Source organism: Phyllobates terribilis, unplaced genomic scaffold, assembly GCF_046119375.1.
Source record: "Phyllobates terribilis strain yellow unplaced genomic scaffold, ASM4611937v1 Scaffold_2__4_contigs__length_985480577, whole genome shotgun sequence".
Classification (NCBI taxonomy): domain Eukaryota; kingdom Metazoa; phylum Chordata; class Amphibia; order Anura; family Dendrobatidae; genus Phyllobates; species Phyllobates terribilis.
In genome coordinates this window covers 869,445,739-869,463,522 of record NW_027362762.1, presented here as the reverse complement: position 1 = coordinate 869,463,522, position 17,784 = coordinate 869,445,739, and the positions used below count along the sequence as shown (strand labels likewise).

Genomic DNA, 17,784 nt, shown 5'->3' with positions numbered 1-17,784 from the left:
ACAATCCGGGGGACAAGAATAGCCCAGGGTGCCCCTAGTTCAAGGGATCGGGTAGGTGCCCACAGTCCCTTGTCACTACATGACAACCATTTTAAAAGAAGCCCATGTGTTACATCGTGCCAGCAATCATTCAATGCTGTGAAATTAATTTTGGCCCCAGTGGAAACTGAATAGCAAGGAAAGATTTTTTTTTTTCTGCAAGACCACCATGCCACACTAAAAAGTGATGGTCTACCATTTAATACAACTTTTTGTAAATTTGTTCAAAATTGTATGTTGGTAAATGTATATATTTTTTTTATAAGCGTTGGAACGCTTTCTGAACCTTTTCTGAAACAGTCCTCCAATTCCGCTGTGCAAATATATTTGCAGTTGGAGGGAATCTGTCACCCCCTGGGAGATATCAGACCTCTACTATGGGCATACAGGTGATAGAAATGTAAATCTATACATACCTGTATGGCCCATAGTAGAGGTTTGCTTGCAGAGAAATGAAGTTTTATAAAATCTGTTTTCACATGCTTGTCGTCCCCCGGACGCCAAGAAATCCCCGCCTATCTGCTTATTTTACATTTCTCTCCCCTCCCCTGCATGTCACAGATCCACAGGGCGTTTGCCAGCAGCACTTCCTCGGGATTAATCCACATGGTCCGGGGCACAGAGGGCAGAGGTGCTGATCTCCTGTGATCCTCAGAGAGCCTCCATGGCCACGATGAGCCACAGCGGCACCGCACAATGATACCGTGCTTCTGCCGCCGTCAGCTGCTCCTGGATGAGGGGAGGAGACGGGGACCTCCTCCTGATGTTAGCGGCATGAGCGCTCAGTGACTCGTGAGCGCTGGGATCCATGTGGACATCCAGTGACACAAGTGTGTCATCCATTCGGTCACAATCTGGCACAGCGGGTCCGGAGAGGTGCAGATAAAAGGTGAAGACGGTGGCGGGCAAATATAATACTCTGGTCAGGGACCTTAGATTAGTAGCACCATTCCAGCCCTGAAAAAAACAACAACAACGCTGGAGTGGTGCTTTAAGAATCTCACTTTGGACCTAAATTCTACATAATAAAGGGTAGAGATTCACTATATGGAAGAAGCCATATAAAAGTTTACACATGCTAAAATTGCTGGTTTTTGCTCAACTCAACTTGAGTGAAATAAAAAAGGTCACCAAAAAGGTACACCTAAATCAAAAAGGAACCAATAATAATTACAGCTTGCCCTGAAAAAAAAAAAAAAAAACCTCACTCAACAAAACAATTTCTAATTTTTTTTTTTTTTAAACTAAAAAGAGGTTTTAATTTTTAGTAGTAAGATAAAAATTCTAAAAACTGTATTAATTTAGTATTGACATAATTGTGACCCACAGAACAGAATTAACATGTCGAGAAGGTGCTGAAACACCGCTCTGCTAGACCATCCCAGTAATGTCGGTGGACAGATCAATCATCTTCCCAGTATACTGCTCCCTCCGCTCCCCCATTTCTTCTCCCTCCCCATAGTTACATACACATATAGACCTACCTCCCTGGAAGGTGTGACAGATGTGATCCCCATAAAGGGCATTTCTTAGTTCCCAGGGTAAACAAGTTCCATATAATTCATGTCTCCGAGAGACCTCTGTGCTGACATGGAGAGCCAGTTTAGAGCGCGCAGAGAAAACATTAATGAAGCTGCTGGAGACTCCGAGTGACAGAAAACATCACGTGGAATAATGGTGGCCGCCTTCCAGCAGCACTGGTATCAAATGGCATCTATGGCCAGAAGCGGCCTACTTAAAGGCAACCTGACATGCAAAATAACACTATTATTATTATTCATTATTATAGTGCCATTTATTCCATGGCGCTTTACACGTGAAAAAGGGAGTATACATAGCAAAAACAATTACAATAATCTTGAACAAAAACACAATGGTAAACAGAAGAAGAGAGGACCCTGCCCGCGAGGACTCACAATCTACATAGGTTAAGTGCGCACAATCAGGAATTGCTTGCAGAAACTTTTTGCAACGTTTCTGAAAGGTTCTGCTCCTTTTGACAGCAAAAAACGCTCTGGAAATTCCATGCGTTTTTTATGCATTTTTGTGTGTTTTTTCCAATGAATTTATAGTAAAAACACAGGCAAAAAACGCAGAAAGAATGGACATGCTGCTTCTCTTTACGTACATGAAATTCAGTCAGGAAAAATCCTGATCATGTGCACAGATCTACCTAAATCTCATAGGAAATCATGGGATAAGGATTGCAATGTGTTTTTGAGGCCAATTCAGCGTGGAATTGCCGCATAGAAAAAAAATGCACCGTGTGCACATAGCCTTAACCTGCAGATATGGGGTTAATCTGCAGGTTAACAGCGTTCTGATATTGTGCGGCCGCCGCACTGAGAGCCCGACATGGAGAGCAGCGGCTGTCACCGCGACCCGGCACTGACTGCCACTGGGCTCAGCATTAGGGCTCGTGCACACGAGCGTATAAATAATATAGCAGCATACTTCGATCTGACTCTGAAATCAGATGAGACCATTCAAATGGTTTGAGTGCGAGAAAAAAAAAAAAAATCAGATGCCACAGTATAGTATCCAATTTTTACGGATACATTGCAATTCTTTAACATAGGAAACTGTAAATGGTCCTGACTGTAAACGGTTAATAGCTGCTGCTGTAAAAAAAAAACATAAAAAAATTGTATACGGATGACAAGAGAGAAAAAAAAATCGTCCCACTTTCCTGAATGAAAATTGGACAGTTTTTTTATGTTGTCATATGACCCCAGCCTTAGAGCCGGCTGTCAGTCAGTGCTGGGGGGGCGCGGTTACAGAGCGGTGACTGAACCCGCACCGGTGCCACACTGACAGAGAGGCTGCCGGGTGAATAAAGTTAATTTCCTCCTGGCAGCAGGGCTCTCAGTGCCGGCATTGCATGGTGTCAGAACCTGCTGCTTAACCCCATATCTGCAGGTTAATAGCATTAGTTTTAGTGATGAGCGCAAGTGCTCGTTACTAGAGTTTGCCTAGGGTGCTCGGGTATCGCACGGAGTATCGCGGGAGCTCGATTAAGATGTGTACATCCCTGCCGCCACGTTTCACGGCTGTTAGACATCTACAAAACATGCGGGGATTGCCAGTGTTTGCCAGAGAATCCCCACATGTTTTGTGGCCGTTTAAAAGGATCCGGCTTGTCCAATTTCTGACGGCTGATGATTTAGTTCTCAGAGATAAGCTGACACCAGAGGAGTCGGACAAGTTCTCTCATAGAGAACACTTCGTGGAGCCAAGTGTACCGTTGTATGGAAGTCTCGGGAGAGACAGCTGTCACCTGAACAGCAGTCAATTGTGTATGGGGGGATTCAAAGTCTCCAAGAAGTGATGGAGTCCAGTCCTCTACCCCAGAGACCTGACGAGATGAATACAGCTTTATCTGTGTGCTTAGTGTGACCATGGTGCCTTTTGTAGGCCTCCAGCATCCCAGTAGATCCATCATTAACCAGCCCACCCGCTAATGATCAGAGGTCTCTCCTGGTCCTGTACATAAAGCAAAGCTATGGAAATCAGAAGGTATCCGTTTATTGTAGCTGCTCTAGTGATCATTGTAAAAACTGGAGCACTTCAACATTTTTATGGATGGGAAAAAAAACTAATAAAAACAAGAAACTGCCTGTGAGGTCTCTTTAAGGAATTGTCTGCCTTTGGGGACATTTTCCTTTTTTATTTGTACACATGTATTTTAGGCTTAATGTCAATTTTGCAATTGGGTTTAATTAAAGATTTTGTACTATTTGCCTTCTGTAGACTCTGTGTTATAATGTTCATTGCTGGCTGTAGAATGAGTTAACTGAGAAATCAGTCAGTGAGCTCGTTCTGACAGGAGAGTTTCTACCTCTTTTTTTATGTCTTTCTGAGCAGCTCTCAGCTGATTTATGACCACAAACCTAATCAGAGTTGAATGTGCAGGAAATCAAAGATCCTGTAAAAGACAAACGGTGCAACAGTTTTAATAAAACCGGTTATGGATGAGATAAATAAAAATCTGCCATCACTGGACACCTGGCAGCATCTCCTCTGTGAGTAGATAATAAAAACTAGCAAGGAGTCAGCCAGGAAACAAAATGCTCTCTGTACATTTCCTCGCTAGCAAAGGGGTGTTAATATATGCAGAAGATATGGTCTCCAGTCCATACTGGGACATCACATGGCATAATATAAATGCAGTATTTCCATGCTGGATCTAGAACAATCTGATGTCAACACAATCCATGGATAGGTCTGTGATCGGGGAGCATAATAATTAGAATTATGCCCTGCGTCCATTTTTCCTTGCATACAATTATCCATCTTCCTCTGATCTGACCAGGAGGAGGAGTACGGGGTGTGGAAGGGATCCACTAAAACCTCTCATCCAGGAAAACTCATTGTTACACCAAAGAGAAATGACAAGTATCGTAGATTTGTCAAAATTTTCACGGTTTCTCTTTTGCAGAAAATCTCACAGATCCGATAGGCGAGATGTTTCTCTATTTTCCCTTTTGTTTTTGTACTGTTTTTGCCTTGTAGGTCTTTTTTTTTTTATATCATCTTTAGGTAACTTTTTTAAGAACGTTCCCTTTTTCATATACTAAATGTAAAATTTAATAAATGTATTTCTTGCTGCTCTAAAACGTACCCAAAACCTTGAAGAGGGAAAGCATAGCTTGGTTGTGTTAACCTGGGAAGTCAGAGTGCAAGCAGTTGGGGACATATAGAAACAGCATTCTAGAATGCTGTCACATAGGGTTTACAGGTGCTGGCCCTACTTTACATGGGAAAAACCTGGTGACAGGTTCCCTTTAACATCAGTATTAGGGTATGTGCAGCCGATCTGGAGCTGCTGCGGGTTTTGACGCTGCGGACTTATGCAGTCTCAAATCCGCAGCGTCCAGATGTTACAGCATAGTGGATGGATTTCTAGAAATCCCATGTCCACTATGCGTATCTGTGCACCTGCAGAAACAGACATGCGGCGCGTGTTTCCAGATCGCAGCATGTCAGTTGTTCTTGCGGGTCAGCATCCGGGCTCTCCCCATAGCCCTAACCTCTATGAGGAAAGTCCGCAGGTGAAAAAAAATAAAAATGGTGCCGCTCATTTGCATAATGAGTGGAAGTTGCCGCCAGCTCTTCTGTAGCGTCTGGGCCGCAGGCTGGTACGCATCGTGGGCACATACCCTTAATGTTTTTGCTTATCCAAACTTCCCTTCTCTACAGAAAAAAAAACTAAATAGTTGTATATACCATATCGTGATACCAATAAAAGCTACAGCTCATCCTTCAATAAAACAAGCTTATACAGAATAAACACATTTTTCCAATTGCCCTCCCGGAATAGGTATAGTTATTTGAAAAACAAAAATTCTAACTCAAAGTCATGGTATTAAAAAATAAAAGCCCTGATACAGCTTGATCGGGAAATACAATGTATATATAAAAACCAACAGTATGTTTCTCAGAAGACAGTGATGGAAAAAAAATATAGAGTTAGACTACGCTTTGTTTGTTTGTTGTCTGTTACCATAGAGACAAATAGAGTAGTGTAAGACATTTTTAAAAAGCATCATTTTCAAAGCTTCTACAGTTTTCATTTTAGATGCACAGAAACATTTCTTTGCACTTGCAATAAGATGGCACAGGATGTGACATGTCAGTAAAACAGCCTGGCAGGGGCTAGAACTGCTGCAGATATTACTGGCGAGACCAGACTGAATCGTGGTAATTACAGGCAGCACATTCACCATTAATAATATACAAGCAGTAAACAAATAATCACGTCCAGGTTCATTTCATACAACAGTTATCAACCAGATTTTGAAAATTTTAGTCTAATGTATGTCAAGTTGGCAAAATGTTCTGCTATACGGAGTCAGAGGAAAACTAGATACAATGCACATGGCTTCCATACCTTGCGAGATCCCATAGATCTCCTCCGCTATTCGGGCAGCTTCTTTGCGATTCCCTCGGACAATGTAAAAATGAGTCAGCAGAGCCAGGGACACTTTGATCAAAAGTTTAAAGCAGAAGAGGGCAAATATCGCCACATAAATGTTACTAAAGGCGAGGAGGATAGAACTACTCTCCATTGTAGCACACGCTCCAGCGGCTGGAACGCTCTCAGTGTAGCTGCTATTTTTGGCAGCCCTGAAAATCTATTTTAGAACTTTCCATTGCTGGACAACTTCAGAGAACAAATCTCTTTATCAAGTGAAACCAAAACAACGCGGACATGTAACAGAAATATTGTATACGTACAGCATCAAAACTGTATTTCTATGAGCGATAAATCTGTATGTATTTAAAAGACCATCATATACATACACCACGTGGAGAAAAGTATTGGGCCACCTGCGCATTACACCTACATGGGATTTATGATATCCCATTCTGTATCCAAAGGCATTAATATGGAGTTGGTCTATAACAGCTCCTGATCTTCTGGGAAGACTTTCTACAAGATTCTGGAGATGTCTGTGGGAAAGTTTTGCTTTTTCATCTAGAAGAGCATTTGTGAGGTCAGACAGTGGTGTTGGTGGAGAGGCCAGGCTCATAATCTCCATTGTATGGGATCCCAAAGGTATTAGATAGGGTTCGAGGTCAGGGCTTTGTGCGGACGGTCAAGTTCTTCCTCACCAAACGCCACCAATTAGGTCTTTATGGAACTTGCTTTGTGCACTGGGGCACAGTCATGAGGAACAGAAAAGGGCCTTTCCTAAACTGTTCCCATGTTGCAGAAGCATTAGGATTTCCCTTTACGGTAGACACAATGCAGTCAGGCAGGTAATGTTTTCCTGGGATTTGCCAAACCCAGACCTATCTATTAGATGCCAGATAGAGATGAGTGATCTAACACGTCAAAGAACATGGACCGGTGGTCCAGTGGTGGCGGCTTTACACCACTCCATCCAACACTCGGCATTGTGCTTGGTGATGTAAGCTACAGCTACTTGGCCATGGAAACCCATGCCATAAAGCTTCCCACACAGTTTTTATGCTGATGTTCAAGCCGGAGGTTTGGATCTCTGAAGTTCAGTAAGCAGAGAATTGCCAACTATTATGCATGATGTGCGTTAGTGCTCAGCGACCCCACTCCATAATTTTATTGGCTCTGCTACTTTCTGTGGTTCGTAAAGCACCACTCCAGTGTTTTGTTTTTTATTGCATCGTTGGAGTGGTGCTTTGCAAGTCCCCTGTCTCATACTCACCTGTCATCCCCTTCATTCTTTTCCAGCATCGCTCTAGTCCATTTCCGGCGAAAAGTGACCTGCTAAAGCACGTCGGAGGTCACTTTTCAATACAAGTCTATTCCGGCCAGTCAGAAGTTATGGGTACAAGATGGCGCCGCGGGATCGGAGGAACATCGGTAAGAGGTGAAGGGGACAAACATTTAAAGTGCCACTACAGCACTGAAAAAAAAAACAGCGGGAGTGTTGCTTTAAACACTTCCACTTTCCAATAACATCACTCACAGTTGATCGTGGAGTATTCAGTAGAGAAGAAATATCATGAATGGACTTGTTACAATGGGGACATCCCATTACAAGACCACGCTGATATCAGTGAGATCTTCAGAATGATACATTTCACAAATGTTTGTAAAAGCAGACTGCACATAATGTACAAATATTATATATACACACACACACCAATGACCTCCTTTTAAACCATGAAAAGCAGAAGAATAAAGAACACACTATAGTTATGTAGATTCATATTTTAACCCTGTCAGAAAATATTTCATTACTCAAGTGTGCAAACCAATATAAGAATCTCTAAAATATCTCATCAGAGAAATGTGCTTTTTCCACATATGAAAGACTGATTACCAGGTCAGAGAGGGATTAGATGACAGCTGCCTATGAAAGTCTAGGTGAGAGTGAGAAAGAGACACAGAGTGCTGTATTCACAGCCGCACTACTCCGTATTGCTGAAAAATGTCTTCTATGCTGCAGCCCTCATGTCTGTATGTGCATTATTTGGGAAACATCACAGCAGCTAGTCTACATCCACCAGCTCAGAGACAAATGAAAATGAGAAGGAATCTGCAGAGAAAGCTTGCTATAAACTGTTCCCACGCTGCGAGCGATGACGTCCGTAAGGTTACCGCAGTTCATCAGCTGTGAACTGCAATAACCCTACTGACATCGCCGCTCATCACAGTAGCAGAAGTCACACGCTACTCTCGTATGTTCCGGTGGCCGTGGTGAACTTTATTATAAATTCCAGACCATTCTCCCAATCCTAATTATCCCTATGTCCCTCCCCCCCCCCCCTTATCTTCTATGACATTTTGTTTGGGGGGAGCCTCAAAACGGGACATCACAGGAGGATAGCCCCACAGTCTCTTCCCCGCAGCTTCTACCACTACTCATGAAATAAGACATCATCAAGATTGTGGCGCTGCAGTCACTTATTACAGCTTCCATCACCACCGTCCCCTGATGTCTTCCCATTTCAGTAGCGGTGATAGAGAAGTGACTGCAGCTTCACTTCCCGTCATCCGCATTGTCAGAAACCATTGTCACAGTCCCTGCATCTAACACCTCCGTCTCTTCTCTGAAATGAGACGTCATTAGGGGGCAGTGATAAAAGCAGGGCAAGAGGCAGCAGCACCACCCCACAGCTTTTATCATAGGCCACTGGACGCCATCAGAGGACGACAGTGACAGAAGCTGCGTTAAGTGACCACAGTGGCACCCCACGATGAGGTCTTGTTTCAGAGGTGGTTATAGAAGCTGCGGAGAAGTGGCCGCAGGGCCATTCTCCTGTGAGATCCCGCTTGAGAATCCCCTCAAACAAAATATCATTGGAAGAAAAGAAAAAATAAGACACATATAGGGAATAGCAGGTTAGGAAGAATTGTGAAGAATTTTTACTTAAGCTAATTACAAAAGTGGTTAGGGCTTAAAGGGTTTGTCCTGTCTTAAGCTACAAGTCTGCAGTCACAATGTGAATGCAAATTTGCGGATCCTCACATCGCGAACACTGATCGCGGTGAGGATTCTCGGGTGCTGGGAGAGATTTGCATACTCCCAGCCACATTGTGACTAGCCTTTTTCAGGCCTCGCTCATTAGAATTGCATTGAGCGAGGTCGCACCCATCTAGTTGGCACATGATGGCATTTATGAAAGTCAAATACTTGGGGTCAGGCACCCACAGAATCCTCACAGCGTGCAGTGGGCGCAATATGAGGACTCACAGGTCTGCAGTGACTGCAAACTTATGGCTTAAGACCAACAACTCCTTTAAAGATAGATATTTATAAAAGTCCACTGTAGGGATCGGACAACCCCCTTAACTTATGTCACTGACTCAACTTAATGCAAATATATTTTAAAACTAGTCTCAAGTGCTGTTGTGATAGCCATTATTAGAACATAAAAAATAGTGTGGGTTCACCCAATATTAGACGCAACGCTGTATGAGAATGGGCATGTGTTTTATCTTGAAGTAACTTGTTTGGTCATCAATCATTTTTCATCCCACAAATTAAACTTGCTAGGAGTAAAAACTAAAAAAACATTTCCTTTCAGTTTTTGAGTTACGCTATACGTTTCTAGTAACTATACAGGCAAGAAATGTTGACAGAGTTTATGAGAAAGCCCATAGAACATACACATAAATAACATACGTTTTTAGATCCTTTTATTACATGGCTGATATTCCTTAACAAAACATATATAAAAACAAAAACGTATAAAAACAATTTGATAAGACAATTAAGGGAGCGTGCATTTTAATGGATTCACTTGATACAAGAAGTGAATCTTTAGGCTAGGGCTTTGAAAGGATCCCAAGGTTGTGAAGCGACATCAAGTACAAGATACCAAAATTTGGTTTGGATAACTTGTACTGCACCCGCACAGCACGCTGACCAATGCAAGTCAATGTCCTAGTACATGTGAGCGATTTTCTGCGTGGACAGGTTGTAATAAGACCACAGCGTGCACCAGTCTCATCCCACCTGCAGACCAACGCATGGTGCTACATACAGACAGAGCTGCATCCATGATTTCGTCTGAAGCCTTTCTCCAACAAATAAGCCTCCTGGCATTGGATACTGGACCAAGCTTCAAGCTGTAAGCTTAAATAGGTTGTCCACTACTATTAATCATTGGCCAATCTATTTTTATGTTGAAAATACAATGTGTGCAGAATTATTAGGCAAGTTGTATTTTAGAGGATTATTTTTATTATTGATCAACAACTATATTCTCAATCAACCCAAAAGACTCATAAATATCCAAGCTTAATATTTTTGGAAGTTGGAGTGTTTTTTTTTTAGATTTGGCTATTTTAGGAGGATATCTGTTTGTGCAGGTAACTATTACTGTGCAGAATTATTAGGCAACTTAATAAAAACCAAATATAATCCCATCTCACTTGTTTCTTTTCACCAGGTAATATCAGTGCACAAAATTTAGAAATAAACATTTCTGATATGCAAAAACAAAAACCCAAAAAATTAGTGATCAATATAACCACCTTTCTTTATGATGACACTCAACAGCCTTCCATCCATAGATTCTGTCAGTTGCTTGATCTGTTTTCGATCAACATTGCGTGCAGCAGCCACCACAACCTCCCAGACACTGTTCCGAGAGGTGTACTGTTTTCCCTCCCTGTAGATCTCACATTTTATGATGGACCACAGGTTCTCTATGGGGTTCAGATCAGGTGAACAAGGGGGCCATGTCATTATTTTTTCTTCTTTTAGACCTTTACTGGCCAGCCACGCTGTGGAGTAGTTGGATGCATGTGATGGAGCATTGTCCTGCATGAAAATCATGTTTTTCTTGAACGATACCGACTTCTTCCTGTACCACAGCTTGAAGAACTGTCTTCCAAAAACTGGCAGTAGGTCTGGGAGTTGAGCTTCACTCCATCCTCAACCCGAAAAGGTCCCACAAGTTCATCTTTGATGATACCAGCCCATACCAGTACCCCACCTCCACCTTGCTGGAGTCTGAGTCAGAGTGGAGCTCTCTGCCCCTTACTGATCCAGCCTCTGGCCCATCCATCTGGCCCATCAAGAGTCACTCTCATTTCATCAGTCCATAAAACCTTTGAAAAATCAGTCTTAAGATATTTCTTGGCCCATTCTTGACGTTTTATCTTATGTTTCTTATTCAAAGGTGGTCGTTTTTCAGCCTTCCTTACCTTGGCCATGTCCCTGAGTATCGCACACCTTGTGCTTTTTGATACTCCAGTAACGTTGCAGCTCTGAAATATGGCAAAACTGGTGGCGAATGACATCTTGGCAGCTTCACGCTTGATTTTCCTCAATTCATGGGCAGTTATTTTGCGCCTTTTTTGGCCAACACGCTTCTTGCGACCATGTTGGCTATTTGACATGAAACGCTTGATTGTTCGGTGATCACGCTTCAAAAGTTTGGACATTTCAAGACTGCTGCATCCCTCTGCAAGACATCTCACAATTTTGGACTTTTCAGAGCCCGTCAAATCTCTCTTCTGACCCATTTTGCCAAAGGAAAGGAAGTTGCCTAATAATTAAGCACACTTTATATAGGGTGTTGATGTCATTAGTCAACACCCCTCCTCCTTACAGAGATGCACATCACCAGATTTACTTAATTGGTAGTTGGCTCTCAAGCCTATGCAGCTTGGAGTAGGACGACATGTATAAAAAGTATCATGTGAGCAAAATACTCATTTGCCTAATAATTCTGCACAGTGTAAGTATCTTTGTAAATACCTTCTGTTGCAGTTATTGCCTGTGAGTGGCGCTATCCTTGGCCGCTCACAGGCATCACGTGACCCCCAGCTGCAGCCGGCTCTGACATCCGCTGATGTCACGTCAAGTTCCGGCTGCAGCAGAGGGTCCCTCACTTCTGCGTTCCACGGTGGACGCTGGGCTTTGGGCGGGGTTACCCCGCATGTCATACGCAGCATCCACCGCGCGCTCTCCCTCTCCTCATTCACTGGGAAAGCGCGCGGCGGATGTTGGGTGTGACGCGGTGGGGTAACCCCGCCCACAACCCAGCAGCCACCGCGAGGAGCGCGTCACTGATGTTACGCCTCACTTGATGTGACATCAGTGGCGGGTCACGTGATGCCTGCAAGCGGCCCGCGGTAGCTCCGCTCACAGGCAGTAACTGCAAAGCAAGGTATTTACAAAGATACTAATTTTCAACATAAAAATAGAATGGCCAAATATTAAAAGTAGTGGACAACCCATTTAACAATGAAAATACTAAAAAAAAAAAAATTGTTTTGTTCTAAAAGGAGTTTTCACAGTTTGTGCCATTTCATTTGGCAGCTCTACATACTTTGCACTTGGCTGAAATTGCATAGGATATTAATAAAAAGGGCAAAATGAATGACTTTCAATAGCAAATAAGAAGCACAGAAAATAAACACAGAAGTAAAGACTGACATTTTTTGTCTACACATGAAGAAAAAAAAAAAGAATTTCCTAAAAGGTAAATTAAGCCCAAAATTGTTACAAATATTAAACAGCATTTTTTTCTTACAGTATATGCACAGAAGAAAAGCAAAAAACATACTCCCAAATACTTTCCTTTATTAAAGTATGGTCACCTTGTATTGTTTTTTGTTTTTTTTCCAAAGCAGAAAACTAATGTTTAATGTGTCAAAAGCACCCTACATGTGCCTGTACCTTTAGGTTGCCAAAAGGTACAGGCTTTCAGATAGAACCAATAGTGGCATCAATAGGCGTCCAGAATCATCAACCCCTACTGATTCTGCAACAAGTGATCCCTTATTGTTGGCCTCTATTTTCCAGAATGTCATGTAGATTATTAAGAATTAATAGTCCTCGGACGCACATTCAACTGAAATGTATTGCGGCGCAGACACCAGCTCTCTGGACCGCAATACCAGTACCAGCCACCGGCCAATCAGAGGACAACAGCTGACCTCTGCGTCCTGCCGCAGGCGCACACAACGTCATTGCTAAGTGCTCAGTCGAAGAGGACGCTGTTCGCTGAGGGAGCGAGGTCTGGTTCGCAGAATTACATTACTACAAGGTGACGACCAGGATGGGGACATTACTACAAGGTGACTACCAGGATGGGGACATTACTACAAGGTGACGACCAGGATGGGGACATTACTACAAGGTGACGACCAGGATGGGGACATTACTACAAGATGATGACCAGGATGGGGACATTACTACAAGGTGATGATCAGGATGGGGACATTACTATAAGATGATGACCAGGATGGGGACATTACTACAAGGTGATGACCAGGATGGGGGACATTATTACTAGATATGGACATTGCTACAAGATGGGACCAGGATGGGGACAGTATTACAGGATGGGGGCCAGAATTACTATATGGGGCTAACTGTAAAACTATATTACTGTATGGTGCCGATTGGGGGACAAAAAAAAGAAAAAAAAAATTACAACAAAAATGGAAAATAAAAGGATGAAAAAATAATGTAATAACAATTAGCCACTAAAAATGCCGTTTTATGTAAAAAATAAAAAAAAAAAAAAAAAAACTAAAAGAGAAAAACAAAATGAGCAAATACCCTGTAGTAAACAAGTAAATAGTAACAGTGCATGAAAATAACATGGAGTACTTGGTTAACATAGTTTTGAAAAAAAAAATGTAAAAGCCATCCCACCAAGTCACAGTGACCCTATTTGGGATGGTCCTAACCTCTCGTATTAAACCCTTACCATGTGTCTAATGACGTATGTGTGAATAAGAGCTGAGAAGGACCGAGGCCCCGACTAAAGGACACCCAGCAATGGGGAACTTTTTAAACGTAATGTCCAGCTCAAAGAAAAGGGAGGCCATGCTCCTATCTGCACAGGGTGCAGAGACAAACAAAGCAAATAACAGGATAATAGTTAGCCACTAAAAATGCTGTTTTTTTAAAAAAAAATTAAGTAAGGTAGACCTGTACCATAACCCATATGATAAACACCATTAAAAATAACAAAAAACAGGCAAAAAAAAAAAGATCAAAAAGTCATATAGAAAAATAATGACATCACTGAAAATTTAATCTTCTCCCGCAGAGAAAGCAGCCCTGCATACTGACATTTTTTCTATGTGCGGCCCATTTGAGACCCCTGAACTAGACAGTGTCAAACCCTGTAAGGATACTCTAACAAGGAGGAAGGTCCTACTCAACTCTCAATTATTTTTTTTTATATAATTCCCAGAAGAATCTTCAAGAAGCAAATGAAAAAAAACAAAACAAGATAATAGTACCATAGCTATAATATGTGATATCTTCTGCTGTTACAGTGCATCGATATTAATAAAACCTTATTGTAGTAAACTATATAGTATTTTAATGTTACCGCATTCTGATTACTGTAAAATCAGTAGCTAAATAAAGACGTAGATGTCATTTATCAATAAATATGTATATATTCTGATTATTAAACATCTAGAATAGATCTCATGAAGATTGAAACAGTGCAAAAAAGTAATATAATACACATATGGCATGTATACACCTCTTTGTAGGAACATGGCTTTCGTCGCTTCAGCGATCCCTAGTAAGATCAGCACTTTACACATACTAACACTATACAGAGACTTTTGGTTGCAGGCGTAATGCAAGTAATAGGAGTGTAAGAAGCTTGGACCCTCTTAAGACCTCCATAATCTGTCAAGAAGCCCAATATGTAGGTTGTTATTCCAACCAATGTGATTCAGTGCAACAAGAGGGCCACTTACTTACATAACCCAGGAGAGCCCACACGCACATCACTGTGGTCGGGCACTTATTGTGGCGCGGCCAGAATACATGGTGCCAAGAACAAGATACTGTCAGGAGCAATAGGGAAAATTGTTACAAATCAGAGATGTGTTTACGGCTCCCGCAAAAATAGGGTCTTCTAGCAGTAATAGAAGACTTATACATGTATGAATGAGCTTATGTGAACGCATCCCAAAAGATGGATTTAAAGGGGTTGTCCACCTTTTGGGACATCTTTTCTTTTTTACTCAAATGCATGTATTTTGGGTTAAAAAACATTTTTTGCAATTGTCTCTCATAACAAATGTTGCACCGTTTGGCTTTTAAAGGCTCTTTGCTTCCCCGCACATTCAATTTTAATGTTGTCTGTGGTCAGAAATCAGCAAAGACAAGACAGTTACAAATTCCCCATCAGACCATCATAGCGGGCTGACAGATACTCCGTTAACTCATTCTGCAGCTAGAAATACTCAGTGCTATAAGGAGACTAGAGAAGGCAAACGGTGCAGAAATTTTAATGAAAGTTGCAGAAATTATTTTTAGCCCCAAATACATCCATTTAACTAAAAAATAAATTGTCCGCAAAAGGTGGACAACTCCTTTAACGCAAAAATATAGATAATTTTCTCCATGTTCAGCTCCACATTTGTTAGTGATACATCTGGGTAAAAAGCAAGCAAATGCACCAAACATGGAGCGCACATGAGGTCTACAAGGCCTCGTTCACATGACTGTATTTTCGGTCAGAATGCTGTCCATGAAAAAGAAAACATGGACGGCACATGGACCAATGTTATTTAATGGGGTAGTGAGCAATTTTTTTTCGCTGACCAAATTTGCGTGTGAAAAAAAAAAAAAAAAAAAAAATTGCAACATGCACAAGTTATTTCTGTAAATTGGAACCAAGTCTATGGGTGTGGAGAACATCTGTCACAAATCTGCTTGAGCCAAAACCATTGAAGGTTTAAAGAAAAAACAAAATTCCCTTTCTGCCAGTCTCAAAATGTACTTAATATATTTGCAGCACCTTACTCTAGTGAGGTTTACATTTAGATAATAGTGTCTATGGCTCTGTCCAAATCCCATTTTTCAGGGGTTCGGACGGAATCCCCTAATGGAGTCACGAATGTTTAGCCAACAGCTAATGTGAATATACCCTATAAGGAGAGTTACAGCTTTCTTCCCCTAAAATTCTGGTGCACAGCCTTTATAAACCCCTCCATATAATGCAATAGTGCAAATGATGTATAAGACATTCGGGAGCAGGAAGGAGCCTTGTCCACCATACAGCCACCTTGGAGTGTTTACAGCGAAGTTCACAATGGAAGAAATTACATTAACGTTAAATAGAAAACTGGAGGCAGCATTGATTCTTTAAAAAATACTTGAGAAGCCGAAAGGCTGCAATTCATATAATAAAAGTGGAGTAATCCCGCTCATCTACCCGGAGTCTCACCGAGTAGGTCCGAGCTTTTTACAATTTCACTGGTGATTTCTTCAGTTTTCTCTTTAGCACAGTTTTGTTGTGACCAAGCTGCTTTAGGGCCTGTAGCATCAACGGCGATGTCAATCAAGTAGTCTGGGGTCGTCCATCGTAGGAAAACTAGAAATACGAAACTGACTACTACAAAGAGGGCAAATATCGTGCCAGTGACAACGCCACAGTGGTTTACCAGCCGCCCCAGCCTTTCATTCATTGGTAGCACAGTCTCTGCAGCCACGCGATCATACACCTAGAAAAAAAGAACAATCGTATGTAGCCGCTGATAGATAAGGAACCACATCCTAATACATGCTACGGCAAAAGTCCCCCATGTAAGTATATTTGTCTCCAATCCACAGGGGAACCCCATCAATCATGAAAAGGGGAGTCTCCATCCCCTGTTCATTCTCTGTGGAGTAGGCATTGAATGAAGCAGTATGGTCACACACAAGAGCGGCAGTATAGTCGCATACGACCGCGACAGTATAGTCGCACACGACCGCTGCCTCTCCATTCAGTGTCTGGTAGACAGAGTGAGATAGCAGAGTATGGCACTCGACAATATCTGTCAGTCCTATAGACAATGAATGAGGCAGAAGCAGTCATGTATGACCATGCAACTCGATTCAATCACACTGCGGAGGATGGGGATTCATGATCAGTGGTGAGTCTAGCAGTGAAGCTCCAGTCATCACTTACCAACTATTCAGTGGATAGTACCTGCTGAAGTATAGGTGCACATGAATATATGCATTTTGAACTTCAATACTGCTAAATAGACTATAAAAGTGAGGTACATGCTCCGCTCCTTCCTCTGTCCAGATGTTTTTATTTAGAGCCACATGTCGTCTGCCCTTTAAACTTTTAGTCCTAAGCGAGGTCAGGATAGGTTTCCTTCTAAAGAGATCCCTTGCTGCTGGTACATGGGCTCACAAAATTTTACAAAGTATAGTCTATATAGCAGTAATACAGTTCAAAAGTCCTATATTCAAAGTCCACATACCCTAAAAAAAAGTTACCCTTTTGTTGGTTATTTTAACTGGAATGAACAAAACTAAAAAGGGTTGGCTCATGGGACAACCCTTCTCCATATGTGCATCCTCTCAGTCACAAGTGATGTCTCCCTCAGTTATGGCGCTCCCTGTGGAGGATCACAATGGAAAGCCTCTGTCAGTAATGGTGGTCCTTCTGAAGGATTTCTGGTGCTCCTGTAATACTTTAGCTACAGTGAGTGGGTAATATATGTCACCGCAAGGGAAACATCTGACACTGAACAATGTCCCTGGCAGTATCTGACAGAGTAACAGGAGGGATGCAATTATTCTTAAAGGGCATGTGTCAACAGAGACGTAAGGTTTTTATGTTAAAAATACTTTTTAAAACATTTTCATATTTATTTATTTTTATTTTCCATAACACTATTAAATCTTGCAATTTTCAGTGGTCACCAAGCCAATACTTGACTCACACTTCCTGTTCTATACAAAAAGTCTTAGTTACTTTCCGCTAACCGGATTTTTCGGAACCCATGACAGCACCACGAGAGTGGGGCTTCCCATCAGG

At 41.9% G+C, this 17,784-nt stretch overlaps 2 protein-coding genes across 4 annotated transcripts in view; both read right to left on the bottom strand.

Moving 5' to 3' along the window:
• ASB11 (ankyrin repeat and SOCS box containing 11) overlaps positions 1-6,146 on the bottom strand; it is a 49,285-nt gene extending 43,139 nt beyond the window's left edge. For 2 of the 3 annotated variants that reach the window (XM_073668068.1, XM_073668069.1), the window contains exon 1: positions 5,930-6,146. In XM_073668068.1, coding sequence (XP_073524169.1) covers positions 5,930-6,107 — 178 coding nt within the window. In that variant the 5' untranslated portion in view covers positions 6,108-6,146. Of the gene's footprint in view, positions 1-1,523; positions 1,620-5,929 lie in introns of all 3 variants that reach the window. The other variant, XM_073668070.1, reaches the window with a different exon arrangement.
• Positions 6,147-9,680: 3,534 nt separating this feature from the next.
• PIGA (phosphatidylinositol glycan anchor biosynthesis class A) overlaps positions 9,681-17,784 on the bottom strand; it is a 28,696-nt gene continuing 20,592 nt past the window's right edge. The window contains exon 6 of the mRNA XM_073668067.1: positions 9,681-16,471. Within this exon, the coding sequence (XP_073524168.1) occupies positions 16,175-16,471 (297 nt within the window). The 3' untranslated portion in view covers positions 9,681-16,174. The remainder of the gene's footprint in view (positions 16,472-17,784) is intronic.